Below are 12294 nucleotides of genomic sequence, written 5' to 3'. Positions count from 1 at the left end.
CCAGAAAACCACAATTTTTTCATGTTGCTTTTATTTTCACAATAGCATATGATTAAAAACAGTCCATCACACACACTGAGGTTTTAAGTAGTAAAGAGGGAGTGCTTACAACCAATGATAGTCATAATACTAATGAGGATACTACTGGTAATAATGATAGTAACACTGATGGTACGTACAGTCTGTTGTCAGTATATATTGTTGTTGTGCACAAGAGACCTCTAACGAAGAGCTGGAGATGAAACCATCAAAACACTGCAACAGCATAGATGCTTCATAAGAGACCATTCAGCTATCACTAGAAGCCACTCAAGCCAGACCCGATGAACTCAAATACATTCAAAACTATCCATTACGGAACAATACTATCAGGGACAGCAGAGTTGAAAGGGATTTCTCAGCTTTCACAGTCAGTTCCCCACAGTGTACACAGCAATCGAACAACATATTAGGGAAAGTACTGTATCCTTATGCACGTTGAGCTAAAACGTGGCGTTCAGCTACAATGTGCTAGCTTTATTGATACAGTAGATATGGGTATTGACCTGTTGGATAAACAGAGTTATTACAAAAGTAATTGGGAGTAACGGAATTAAAGTTATGTCCAATCATTAGAACAATGTCAATTGTGTTTGATTCTCTTTGAAGTATTGCATGTATTGCACATTTTATTTCTGGCGTAGTCAGTAATATCACCCAGGAAAGTGTTGGTATACTTACTAAGAAACATTCCATGTAAAACAGAAATAAGGTGGAGATATGTTTTAACCACTAGACACAATGCCATCGGCTGTCATCTTGAACACATTACCTCAGCAGATACGAATCACAGACACAATGGCAAAATACTGATTGAGAAGAGCAAATGAATATAACCATAGTCATCAACTTTACCCATTTCTAGTCACAGATAAGAGTTGATTTTCTTTCATCTCTAGATAATGAGTTGTTTAAAAAGCAACAGCATAAAGGAAGCCTCTCTACGTGGCTCCTAGAGAAAGGCATAGTGAATCATATGGGTCCAGAAGGCACAGCTCTCAGCCAGGCAAGACCAGAGGGGGTGGGTATAATATAAGGTGTATGGTCTAAGTCGGAGAAGACATTTGAAGCTCTCAGAATATGTGTATGTGTCAGAGACATGACTGACACGCTGTTATGATCACAATAGCAGTACCCATAGTAGAAGGGGCTTTGGGTTTGTGTGAATGTCCTGTGCAGACTAAATCAAGCTTAAGATAGCACACGTGTACTGAGGTTTATGGTGCACTGCAGGAAAGGTATGTCCAACACTGGGACAAGGCACGCAAGCATGGATGTGTGTGTGTTGTCACATGGCTGTAAATTGCTGATATGTGTCTATTTTGTTATGAGAGGGGTCTAACTGAAAATCTCACTTTGACAACACTAAGTAAATCACACAATTTTGTTTACAGCACTCTCTCTCACATACACACACTAGTAAGGAGTGAGGGCTGATAAGAACTCACTGGCACTCCGTAGATGTCCGTAAAGTATGTGTGTCAGGTAGAGACACATACCTGAAACAAAACAAAAATTCCACACAGAAATGAGTTATGTATAGGAATCAGTTACAGTGATCTGCCCAACTCAATGTCAGAGTGTTAGATAAGAACATGATGTGCAAAGGATAGATATAATACAAGTATATCATACAGTACATGATGGTATATACCATATTTATGATATCATCATAGGATTACACAACAGCAGACATCCTTAACTGAATGTCGCATTCCCAAATTGGCTAATAACTACTGCAGCCAGGACTAAAGAAAGAGTTTTTACATTTAACTAAATTAGCACACGCCCTTATCCAGAACGACTTACAAAAGCAATTAGGGTTAAGTGTGTTGCTCAAGAGCACAGATTTCTAACCGAGTCAGCTCAGGGATTTGAACCAGCAACCTTTCAGTTACTGGCCGACACACTTAATTGCTGGACTACCTGCCTAGACCCTGCTAAGCTACCTTTTCAGAGTTCCTAAACTCTGATCTGAAAATATAGTGGCATTTTTTACTAGCAGTCGGGTTAGTTATGTTGTGCCATATTACTTTCTGTTATCAAGTGGTCATCATTAGACACAGAGGAGGCAACCTTCCGTTTGTCCTATGTACATATAATGTATGGGCCTCAGAGGGATGCAGTATCCCTTAACAGGCAGCAGGAGGCAGCAGGTCATCTTAGTGTGAGCTCTTTGTACTCAGTCCTATACTTATTGGTATTAGCTCTAAATGACCAAGAACATTGTGTGAACGGTGTATGTGTGGAAGAGTGTGTGTGTATGTTAATGAGTGAGTAGTGTTAGTCTTATCCCAATATGTCTGCTTGTGTTGTTGTTGACCATGTGTAAGCCTCTCCCCAATCTACCTAATTAGCAGGATGATTAGTCACTTAAAATGGTTAAAACAAATCAAACGATTAATACTGTATATGTGGTCAAATCCCTGTGGACCGTACATACCTTCAACATGATAGTCATATAATTACAACAGTAACTCTTATTTTTAAGTAGCCTCTGGGCTTCCAACCACGTAAACTTCAACTACCTAGTACTCCCAGCTCCGAGGGGCAAGGGGGCTTTAACAGCAGCTATACAGGTGGGTGTGGACACGGCAGGGGTAGATCAGTGTCCGTCACTGGTTGCCATGACATTTAGGGTGGGGGCTACAGAGTGGGAGGGGGCTGAGTCTCTGGGTGTGAGACCCCTAAGGCGTGTGATGACTCAACCCCCTGCGGATGAGCAGGAGGTGGGATTGTGGATGGGACTGGTTCACAGGTCCATACAGTGGCTAGGTCAGACTTCTCCGTCCCCACTACATTATTCCTATAGTTCTGACCGTCCATTTCTCCTCAGGGCTGAGGGCTATGGAGGTAGGCCTGTTGGGGGCAGAGTGTGTAGTCACATGTAGTTCCACTCACAACCATCAGCATCTTACCCTCCTGCACAATGGGAACAGGGTCATCAGGCAACGTATGATCTAGTGTTATGGAACCCTCTCTATGCAAATCACAAAGAAACAGATAACTAAGCACATAAAGACGTCTGGTGGTGATGGTTACTCTAGTGTTCCTGCAAGCCTGCCCAGCCCACCACACCTCCAGCACTCACTTTCCTGGAAAAACTGTGATCTTTCCGGCCTTCGCCAGCGAGTCGATGATCTGGGCCTCGTAGTCTGCGTCATGTACCCCTGTTTTCCGGAACTCTCCAGAGTAGCGGTTCTGCTCCCAATAGTGGTGCCAGTTGCCTCGACTGTCAGCGCCAAAGCCAAAAACATTCACCTGGAGAACAAGACCAAGGTTTTCAAACATTACAGATAGACCAACAAATTATGTTCATGTCAATCCTAACAGACCGAGAGACGTGTGTGTGTGTGTGTGTGTGTGTGTGTGTGTGTGTGTGTGTGTGTGTGTGTGTGTGTGTGTGTGTGTGTGTGTGTGTGTGTGTGTGTGTGTGTGTGTGTGTGTGAGCACCTCACCTCGTCACACACGTGCAGAGCGAAGAACAGGACCAGCATGCCTGTGGAGGGGTAGCGTCCGTGGTGCCTGGTCCAGCGGTCATGGATGTACTTGAAGAAGGCTGGGTTGAAAATCTGAACCTGTGGAGATAAACAGTTTGTAAAGAGTTGACTTACCATTAATTAATAATTCTTCCTAAATTTGTACATGTCAATAAGAAATCTCTAAATAGCCATTTACACATTTAAACATTTGAATTATTTATTAATGATTTATAAGATAATGAATAAGGTGTTTGATCATAGTATGTTCACAATTTGTAAATTATTAATAATGTACTAAAAATGTACCAGTTATCTCCCGGGTGGCGCAGTGGTCTAGGGCACTGCATCGCAGTGCTAGCTGCGCCACCAGAGTCTCTGGGTTCGCGCCCAGGCTCTGTCGCAGCCGGCCGCGACCGGGAGGTCCGTGGGGCGACGCACAATTGGGCTAGCGTCGTCCGGGTTAGGGAGGGTTTGGCCGGTAGGGATATCCTTGTCTCATCGCGCTCCAGCGACTCCTGTGGCGGGCCGGGCGCAGTGCGCGCTAACCAAGGGGGCCAGGTGCACGGTGTTTCCTCCGACACATTGGTGCGGCTGGCTTCCGGATTGGAGGCGCGCTGTGTTAAGAAGCAGTGTGGCTTGGTTGGGTTGTGCTTCGGAGGATGCGTGGCTTTCGACCTTCGTCTCTCCCGAGCCCGTACGGGAGTTGTAGCGATGAGACAAGATAGTAATTACTAGCGATTGGATACCACGAAAAGGGGATAAAATTAAAAAAAAAAAAAAAAATGTACCACTTATAATGGAGTTATTGTCAATTCATAAAATTATTTATACGGTATTTATATATATCATGAATGGGATATTTATAAATTGTTAAATTAATGCATTTGTAAATGTCAGTACATACACTTACTTCTTCAGTTGTTGATTAATGTAGAGCCTTAAGAAACATTTACTAACTATATATACTTTACAAACATTTATAAATGACTTGTTACTCCCCAAAAGCTGGCTACATTAGTAGACAGTACCTAAAGCTCCACCAACGGCTAGAAATGACCTAAAACATGATATGGTCAAATAAAAAGTATGCAATACAAGGTAGAACATCTATTTCAATTAAAAACAGAGCATCTACAGAATCAATTGTATTGCATTCATTTCTTGCTTGAACAATTTCAGTTATATATTTCCTAAGGTTCACAACTGCAGCAATTAACAAAGACCTGATAAATCACAAGTGATCATCAACCCTCGGCAACTTGCACTTGACCCAAAAGCATATGTGCAGTGCTATATGGCTGTTTAACACTGAAATAGCCGGGCCTCGAATAATAAAAATAGCTGGCAATGACGCAGCCTTGAGGCAGCTACATTTTAACAAAGCCAATTTCTTCTTCGTTTAGGCAGGTCTAAAGAAACATTATGATATTAAGACTTTTGCACATTTTTGGTTAACTGAGTGAGGGAAATGCTGTAAATTATGAGGACTCGATGTATTGTGAAAGATGAGACGTTGAGGATTGTAAATACTGCTTTGATGTCATACAAGCAAGACAAACACCCATGAGTCCAAACGTGCACTTCACATTTCCATATCATAAAACTCATTTCATATGCAGCGTCAACGTTTATGATCATTATGTTTGATGTACACTTATAAGATGACATGGTTTCATACCTTAGGTTATTCTGAACAGAATGAGCCTGCCTGTCTACTGTGAAGAAAATTGGCGCGACACACGCACCTGAATGCACTCCGTTCTATGCGCACCAAATTATGATCCGTTTCCATGAATTGCATTGTGAAAGCCTATCTATCGTATTGTATAACTTAGCTAGTCATACTGGCTAATAGAATAAGCTTTTAAATTATGCCCACCTGACCCAGATTGAGATTTATAATTGACCGCTTTAGGATTGCGTGTGTGATGTCAGGGATGCAGGGCTGAGTTCCAAACAAAACAACTACAAGTGTGCTTGCTCTAGTTCCTCAACAGCACAGCTACACTCTTAGAATAAAAGGTGCTATCTAGCACCTAAAAGGGTTCTTCAGCTACAATTATGTTCCGTTGAAAAGTACCATTGACTGATACATATAAGAGATCGGAGAGATTCTGATGATAGATGTAGTACCTTGTCTTTGTCCACCCGTAGAAACTGCTTCACAGGGGCGTAGGTACTGAGAGAGAGAATGAGAGAGAGAGAGAGAGAGAGAGAGAGAGAGAGAGAGAGAGATGAAACACCCTTTTATCCTTTACTTTCTAAATTGCTTTTAAGTGATTGAATGATTCACAGATGGCACGTTGTTCCCGTGTTTCCACAGAGAGAGTGCTCTGTTGATGATGTGCTCTGACCTAGACTGGGAGGAGAGAAGAGAGAGCGAGAGAGAGAGTGGCACTGTGCTTGTGAAGGTGTGAAGCAGCAGGTCACTTTGAACATGTGAACAAAATCTGCTAGTGTGAAAAGATGTGTGTGTTAAAGCAAAATAAATGGAGCTGGATTGAGTTTGAATGTGTGTGTGTGTGTGTGTGTGTGTGTGTATCCATGCGTAAATGCATGTGTGTGTGAGCATTGCTCTCACAAGCGGATCTGTCCAGTGGAGAGTGCGCTGGTGATCCACAGCAGGTCCAGGGTCTTGAAGGGCACCAGGACGAAGCTGACATTGGCTGCCAGGTTCTTGGCACTCTCTGGGTACATGAAGTGGTGGGTGGTGTGGCTGCCTGCATCCTCCTCATAGCCCACCGTGGGGGCCAGGTTGATCCTGAAGGACACAGACAGGACAGACACAGCGAATCAGACCATGCTGGAAGTAACTCCAAAGACAAACAGACACGGACAGAGGGATATCCAGACTTTAGGGAAGAACGACAGACAGACAGACACCATAAAGACAGAGTAGTAGCTGGTTGGGCCCACGCAGGCAGGCTTCACAAGGCAGCAAATGGCTGCTGATCCCTGGATGCTGTGCTGAGTTTCATTACTGTTATTTATCCACCCACACATTCTACTGTCATTAAAAACACTCTCTCTCCCCCCTCTCTCATATGCAAACCCACTCCCATGTTTAGATATTGTCACTGATTGTCTTCATCCCTGTCCATGGATTGTGTATGCGTTATGTGTGTGTGTAATTGTATAGTGGACTGTATGCATGGCTGTGCATGTGTAATGTTTGTGTGAGTATATGCTATGTATGTGTCTGTCTGTGTATTTGCAGACAGACAGGGAGAGGGATTAGCTCAGTAGGATTTAGTGCATTACTGTTATAATCTATATGTTTTGCTGCCTTTATCTTCTTAAGACACAAAGCCGCAGCCTAGGGAGAGCTGCTGGTCACATGACCAATTATCCAGCCAATGTGGAGGGAAGATTTCATCAAACATAATCAGATTCAAGACATCAGAAGAACCAATTGTTGAGTACACCCTACGCCCCCTCCCCACCCACCGACCATAAGGGTACACAATGTCCTGCAGAGATACGAAAGCTTACAATCGCACTATTATACACTGTATAATACACTGTATAATACAACTTAACAGCTAATAAACAGATTTAGAAAACAAGCATCCTCTTTCTCTCCCACCCCCTCTCCTTCCCTTCCTCACCTCATGATGTAGTTGTGGCCGTCTATGGTGGGCCCATACCCGGCCCCACGGAGGTTGCCTGAGTTCCCCACCACTGCACAGCGCAGGCAGCGGGCGGGGTCCCAAGAGCCGTAAGGGGAGCGGCCTGGGATCACCTGGAACAGCCGCAGCAGCACCTGCTGGATAGTGTGGGGCTTGAACTGAGGCTGCAGCATCTACATGCAGGGGGCGACAGAGAGGCAGCACAGTCAGGAGAGCAGGCAGGGGCAGTAACATAGACTCATATGGGAGGACAGGCCACTGAGACTGGCTGAGGAGAGGGGGATGGGATGGGAGAAGAAGAGGTGGTTCTGAGGGCAGAAAAGGACACTCTCCTCTCTTTCCTCCACCAGGATGTCGAAATAGGGCAGAGGGGGAGGGTGTAGTAGTGATTCATGAAAAAAAGAAAAGGAAACTGAATATTTAAATGAACGTGAAAAGAGGTGAGATGTTTTGGGGGGAAATGGATGGAGAGAGGACATCTATGTATAAACATTGAAGGTGAAAATGAAAGGATGTTTTTCAACACTTGGCTATCTGAGCACCTCCCAACAAAGAAACAAAATAGTTCCATCAGACTATTGGCACCCCTTTCAAATACCTCTCCCTCTCCCACAAGCAACCCTCTTTCTCTCTCTCGCCATCTCTCTCCTCGCACAGCTGCTCCCCCCTGCCACCTCCTCCCCAATTCTCAGTTTCCCCTGCATGACCTTCTCACTGTCTCTCTATTTTGCTCTCTCCCCATTGCTCCCCCTCTATCCTTTCCTCTATCTCTCTTGCTCCCTCTCTCATCTCTCTCCCTCTCCTCGATGCCAACGCCTGCCACTGCACAGCGGATTTCTGCAGGGTCACTAATTCTTGGCAGATGTTTAGTGGGCACTGCTGCTGCCAGATAGTGTCTTTACTGCTCTGCTCCTGCTCTGCTCCTGCTTTGCTCCTGCTCTGCTCCTGCTCTGCCCCTGCTCTGCCCCTGCTCTGCTCCTGCTCTGCTCCTCTCAGGCTTCATTGTAGAGAAACTATGACTATACTCTTCACTACCCCCTCTCCCTTATACCAGGTATATACACTGAGTGGCGCAGCGGTCTAAGGCACTGCATCTCAGTGTTCACTGTTTCTCAAACTAGACACTCTAATGTACTTGTCCTCTTGCTCAGTTGTCCACCGGGGCCTCCCACTCCTCTTTCTATTCTGGTTAGGGCCAGTTTGCACTGTTCTGTGAAGGGAGTAGTACACAGCGTTGTACGAGATCTTCAGTTTCTTACCAATTTCTCGCACGGAATAGCCTTCATTTCTCAGATCAAGAATAGACTGACGAGTTTCAGAAGAAAGTTATTTGTTTCTGGCCATTTTGAGCCTGTAATCGAACCCACAAATGCTGATGCTCCAGATACTATACTAGTCTAAAGAAGGCCAGTTTTATTGCTTCTTTAATCAGGACAAGAGTTTTCAGCTGTGCTAACATAATTGCAAAAGGGTTTTCTAATGATAAACTTGGATTAGCTAACACAACGTGCCATTGGAACACAGGAGTGATGGTTGCTGATAATGGGCCTCTGTACACCTATGTACATATTCCATAAGAAAATCTGCCGTTTCCAGCTACAATAGTCATTTACAACATTAACAATGTCTACACTGTATTTCTGATCAATTTGATGTTATTTTAATGGACAAAAAATTTGCTTTTCTTTCAAAAACAAGGACATTTCTAAGTGACCCCAAACTTTCGAACTGTAGTGTATGTTATTTACCTTTGTGTAGCATAAGATCAATCAATCAATGTGCATGCAAAGAACACATTGAAACAAACAATTCAAAAAATGTACACACAATAGAGCATGTTGGGAAATATGACAGAGGGTCAAGGTTTTTGCGAGTTTGTGATGATTGTACTGTACCTTTATATCCAAAATATTGGGTAGAAAAGTGGACCATTATACTAGATTATCAACACATGTACCCTAAAAGGCACCAAACAGAGATTATATGTGTATGTCTGAAGGTACATTATGTGTATTTTGATATTTTTGTACCCCCGAGAACAATACTGTACTCTAACTGTACCCTTTTTTTGAGAGTGTAAGGGGCCAGCACTCTGCTCAAAGACTAGCCAATTCCATAAGAGATATGTTCCAAAAACAATATCTTCTAACCAACTCAAAGTTGCAGACTTTTGACTTTACAGGAGATACATTAATCCTAATCTATGCACTCCTTCACCTTTCCCTACCTCATTAGTTCCTCCTCTCTCTATTCTTGTTTACTTTACACTGTTTCGGCACTGGCCGGTCTACTTCTGTTTACAATCTCACCTAATTATCTAGTGAGATATATATAAAGCCAGCAACTCAAGGACGTGACACTAAATAGGCTAAACCTCTGAACTCCCACCTCCTCTACGTTAATGTTAGAAATAACAACCTCTTTTAGCCAAGTAATCACATAGGCTTGATTTCCTGACAGTAATTCAAACAGAACTCCAGGGACATTTACAGCTCTGTCTTCTTTTAATATGATTGGCAGAGCTGCTCTCATTCTTTCCATGGAGACCAGGAGAACGAAAGAGAATGGGTAAAATGGAGTAAAAATAGGTGGTGTTCAACTGGATCACTTACCACCCACCAATAGTAGACATCTGAAGGCAGCTGGATGTTGTCCCGTGTCCACACGGGGGAAATGTCCGGGTCGTAGTTCTCATCGAACCAGTCCGACACCCCAGGGTCTCCCACACAGCGGGGGCAGGCACATGTCTTCTCCTGCTGGGTGCCCTCTAGAGGGCTTAGCTGGTGGGCGCCAGCGTAGTTGGGCACTAGTTTAACTCGGCGAGACTCCTCCCATCCGGGTGGGTCCAGGTAGGGCAGGCCGACGCCCCCCCTCAGGGAGATGGAGAAGAAGAGGGAGGTGAGAAAGACCAGGCCCAGGGAGCCCAGCAGCACCCACACCCTCAGTGAGCACCGCATGCCCCCTCCTCCACCGCCGCTAGACCCCGGCCGACCCCCCCGCTCCACGCTGGCCCCGCCTGTCAACCAGGGCCTCAGCTTCCCTGACCTCTGGCCCCTCGCCCCCCCAGGGCCGCCCCACACCCAGCCCCAACCCCAGCGCCCCTCCCGGTGCTGGGTGACGGACGGCACCCGGCCCCCCCACTGCCATGCACCGCTCCCTGCCACTGTCCCCACCCTACTGGCCTCAGCTCCACTCAGCGTGCAGGCTGGCTCACGCTGGCTCAGAGAGAACACTCTTCCAGTCCGTCAAACAGAGAGAGGGAGAACCGCCGCACCACAGTGTGTCTCTCAGTGTCTCACACTAAACAGTTTCTCCCAGAGTTGTGTGTTGCTCCCTTCACTTTCTGTCTCTCCACACGTGGCTGCCGCTCTTCACACCTTCCACCCAGCCCCGACTTTCCACACACAGCACTGCTCAAGTCCTGGATGGGAGCTCCAGCAGAGTGTCTGCACATAAAAAAAACTGACGAACTCAACACAAATTGTACACTGTTAGTCTGAGAACCTGTCAGAGCCTATCACGCTGTGTTAACCTTGGTTAGCAGTCGTATCCACCTACAGTGATATCCATGGTAAAAGTCAGGTACTGAGTCATTAGTGTCATCTCAGTCGTCCAAGTGGTTAGTTCGCTCCTTGCGTTTGGAGTCCTCTGTGAAATGCTGAAGCAGTCTTCTGAGTGATATGCTCTAGCAAGCTAGATGGGAGAAAGAGGGTAGAGACTGCTGGGAGACTGATGTGAAAGAAGCTCCATCGAGTCTCTCGTCATCCTGAACAAATAACACGTCTCCCTGCCTCCCTTTGTCTTGCTCTCTCTTCTCCTTCCTTTTCACCTCTTTGCCCCTGTCTCGCTCAAGCTTTTTTTCTGTCAGTAGAACCACTTCAGAGATTCTGAGACTAGCAGAGATACTCAGGACCTTGTGTTCTCCTCTGAAACACAGGGTCTGGTGCTCTGTAGTCTAGTTCTCATTGAGGCTGTGAGTGGTGTGTGTCCCTGTGTTGGCAGACTGAGCATCTTCCAGCCCTTCTAATGCCCTGGGTCCAGGTTCTCTGTCTAAATTCCAGTGGTTTTCAGCCAGAGTAAAAACAGAATACAGTAAAACCCCCAAAGTAATCAAAGCATTCTGACCATAATGACAAAGGGGATTGACCCAGAATCTTAAGAAAAGTAGATATGATGACCTTAAAACAGCTTACCAATGAATGATCTCCAAGGAACCGTGAGGCAATGAGTGATTGGATTTAAAAAAAAAGATAAACCAATCAAAATCAAAAAATCCCATCACTCCATCTGGCGCTGATCGTCAAACAGCAGGGAAGGGAGGAGGGGCTCAGTAGCTGTAAAGCAGTGGAGATTATTTGTGTATATGTGTATGTGTGTGAGGCTGGGCCACTGCCTGCCAGTAGCAGGAGCAGTAGGGTTTAATTGAATTCTGCGGTGTGGTGTTGGTGGAAGTACAGATTGTGTCAGGATAATGTGCCCTGACCTGCTGTTCTGCCTAATCTGTAATCTCGATGCTGCGGTCGCCTGCCCACCACAGTGCCTGCTCTCTGCCAGCCAGATGCCAACCTTCTGCCCAGTGGCCCTTCAGAGTGGTTTAGTCCTGCTGTTAGCCAGTCCTTGGCTGTATGTGTGTGTCCACCTCTCGATCCCTGACACAAAGACAGCCTCACAGGGGAACAGAGGAGCAGATAGACACCGTGGCCCCTGTAGCTCCTATATCTCGTGCTCCCTATCTACTTGTTTCCTGATCTCTGTCCCCCTGAGACACCAACACACTGTTGTTCAGGAAGGAGTAGACCCCTGGAGAGAGGAGATAAAAGAAGTGAGGGCGTGAATCAATAGTGCATTTATAACACACAGGCATTGTGGTGATTCCCAGGAATATAGATACTGACATTTACCTTGGTATTTGACTTTATGACAGTATTTGATTTGAAAGCTTTTGTGTCGTTCAAGGTATTGTGTCTGCTGTGAAGAAAGCCACGTCTGAGCCCCTCTCAGCCTTTACTCTTTCCCTTGGTCTTTATACACAAACACACAAAACACAATTAGAATTTGTCGTCACAGTATAGCAGATTTTCCATCTCCCATATTCCCCTGCTTCAGCCTAAAACCGCTTTCCATCTCTACTGCTTATGCTCTTT

General features: G+C 45.3%; 1 protein-coding gene across 1 annotated transcript; it reads right to left on the bottom strand.

Moving 5' to 3' along the window:
- Positions 1–29: 29 nt before the first annotated feature.
- On the bottom strand, positions 30–10107 carry st3gal2 (ST3 beta-galactoside alpha-2,3-sialyltransferase 2). The gene is made up of 6 exons (XM_039017448.1): positions 9763–10107; positions 7130–7323; positions 6103–6282; positions 5655–5700; positions 3498–3617; positions 30–3300 (listed from the first exon to the last, which is right to left on the bottom strand). The coding sequence occupies exons 1-6, from the start codon at positions 10105–10107 to the stop codon at positions 3127–3129; spliced, it is 1059 nt and encodes a 352-aa protein (XP_038873376.1). The 3' UTR covers positions 30–3126.
- Positions 10108–12294: the final 2187 nt, after the last annotated feature.

The sequence above is a fragment of the Salvelinus namaycush genome, chromosome 21, assembly GCF_016432855.1.
Source record: "Salvelinus namaycush isolate Seneca chromosome 21, SaNama_1.0, whole genome shotgun sequence".
Taxonomy (NCBI): domain Eukaryota; kingdom Metazoa; phylum Chordata; class Actinopteri; order Salmoniformes; family Salmonidae; genus Salvelinus; species Salvelinus namaycush.
The sequence above is the reverse complement of the archived record's forward strand: the minus strand, read 5'-3'. Positions and strand labels throughout refer to the sequence as shown.

What these genes read in the sequence shown, in the direction of transcription:
- st3gal2 (XM_039017448.1), bottom strand. Translation starts at nt 10,107, where the DNA reads ATGCGGTGCTCACTGAGGGTGTGGGTGCTGCTGGGCTCCCTGGGCCTG. An exon ending in TCCACTGGACAGATCCGCTT is followed by an intron (nt 5,701 to 6,102) that starts GTGAGAGCAATG and finishes TCTCTCTCTCAG; the next exon opens with TACCTACGCCCCTGTGAAGC. An exon ending in CTCTGCACGTGTGTGACGAG is followed by an intron (nt 3,301 to 3,497) that starts GTGAGGTGCTCA and finishes CTTGTTCTCCAG; the next exon opens with GTGAATGTTTTTGGCTTTGG.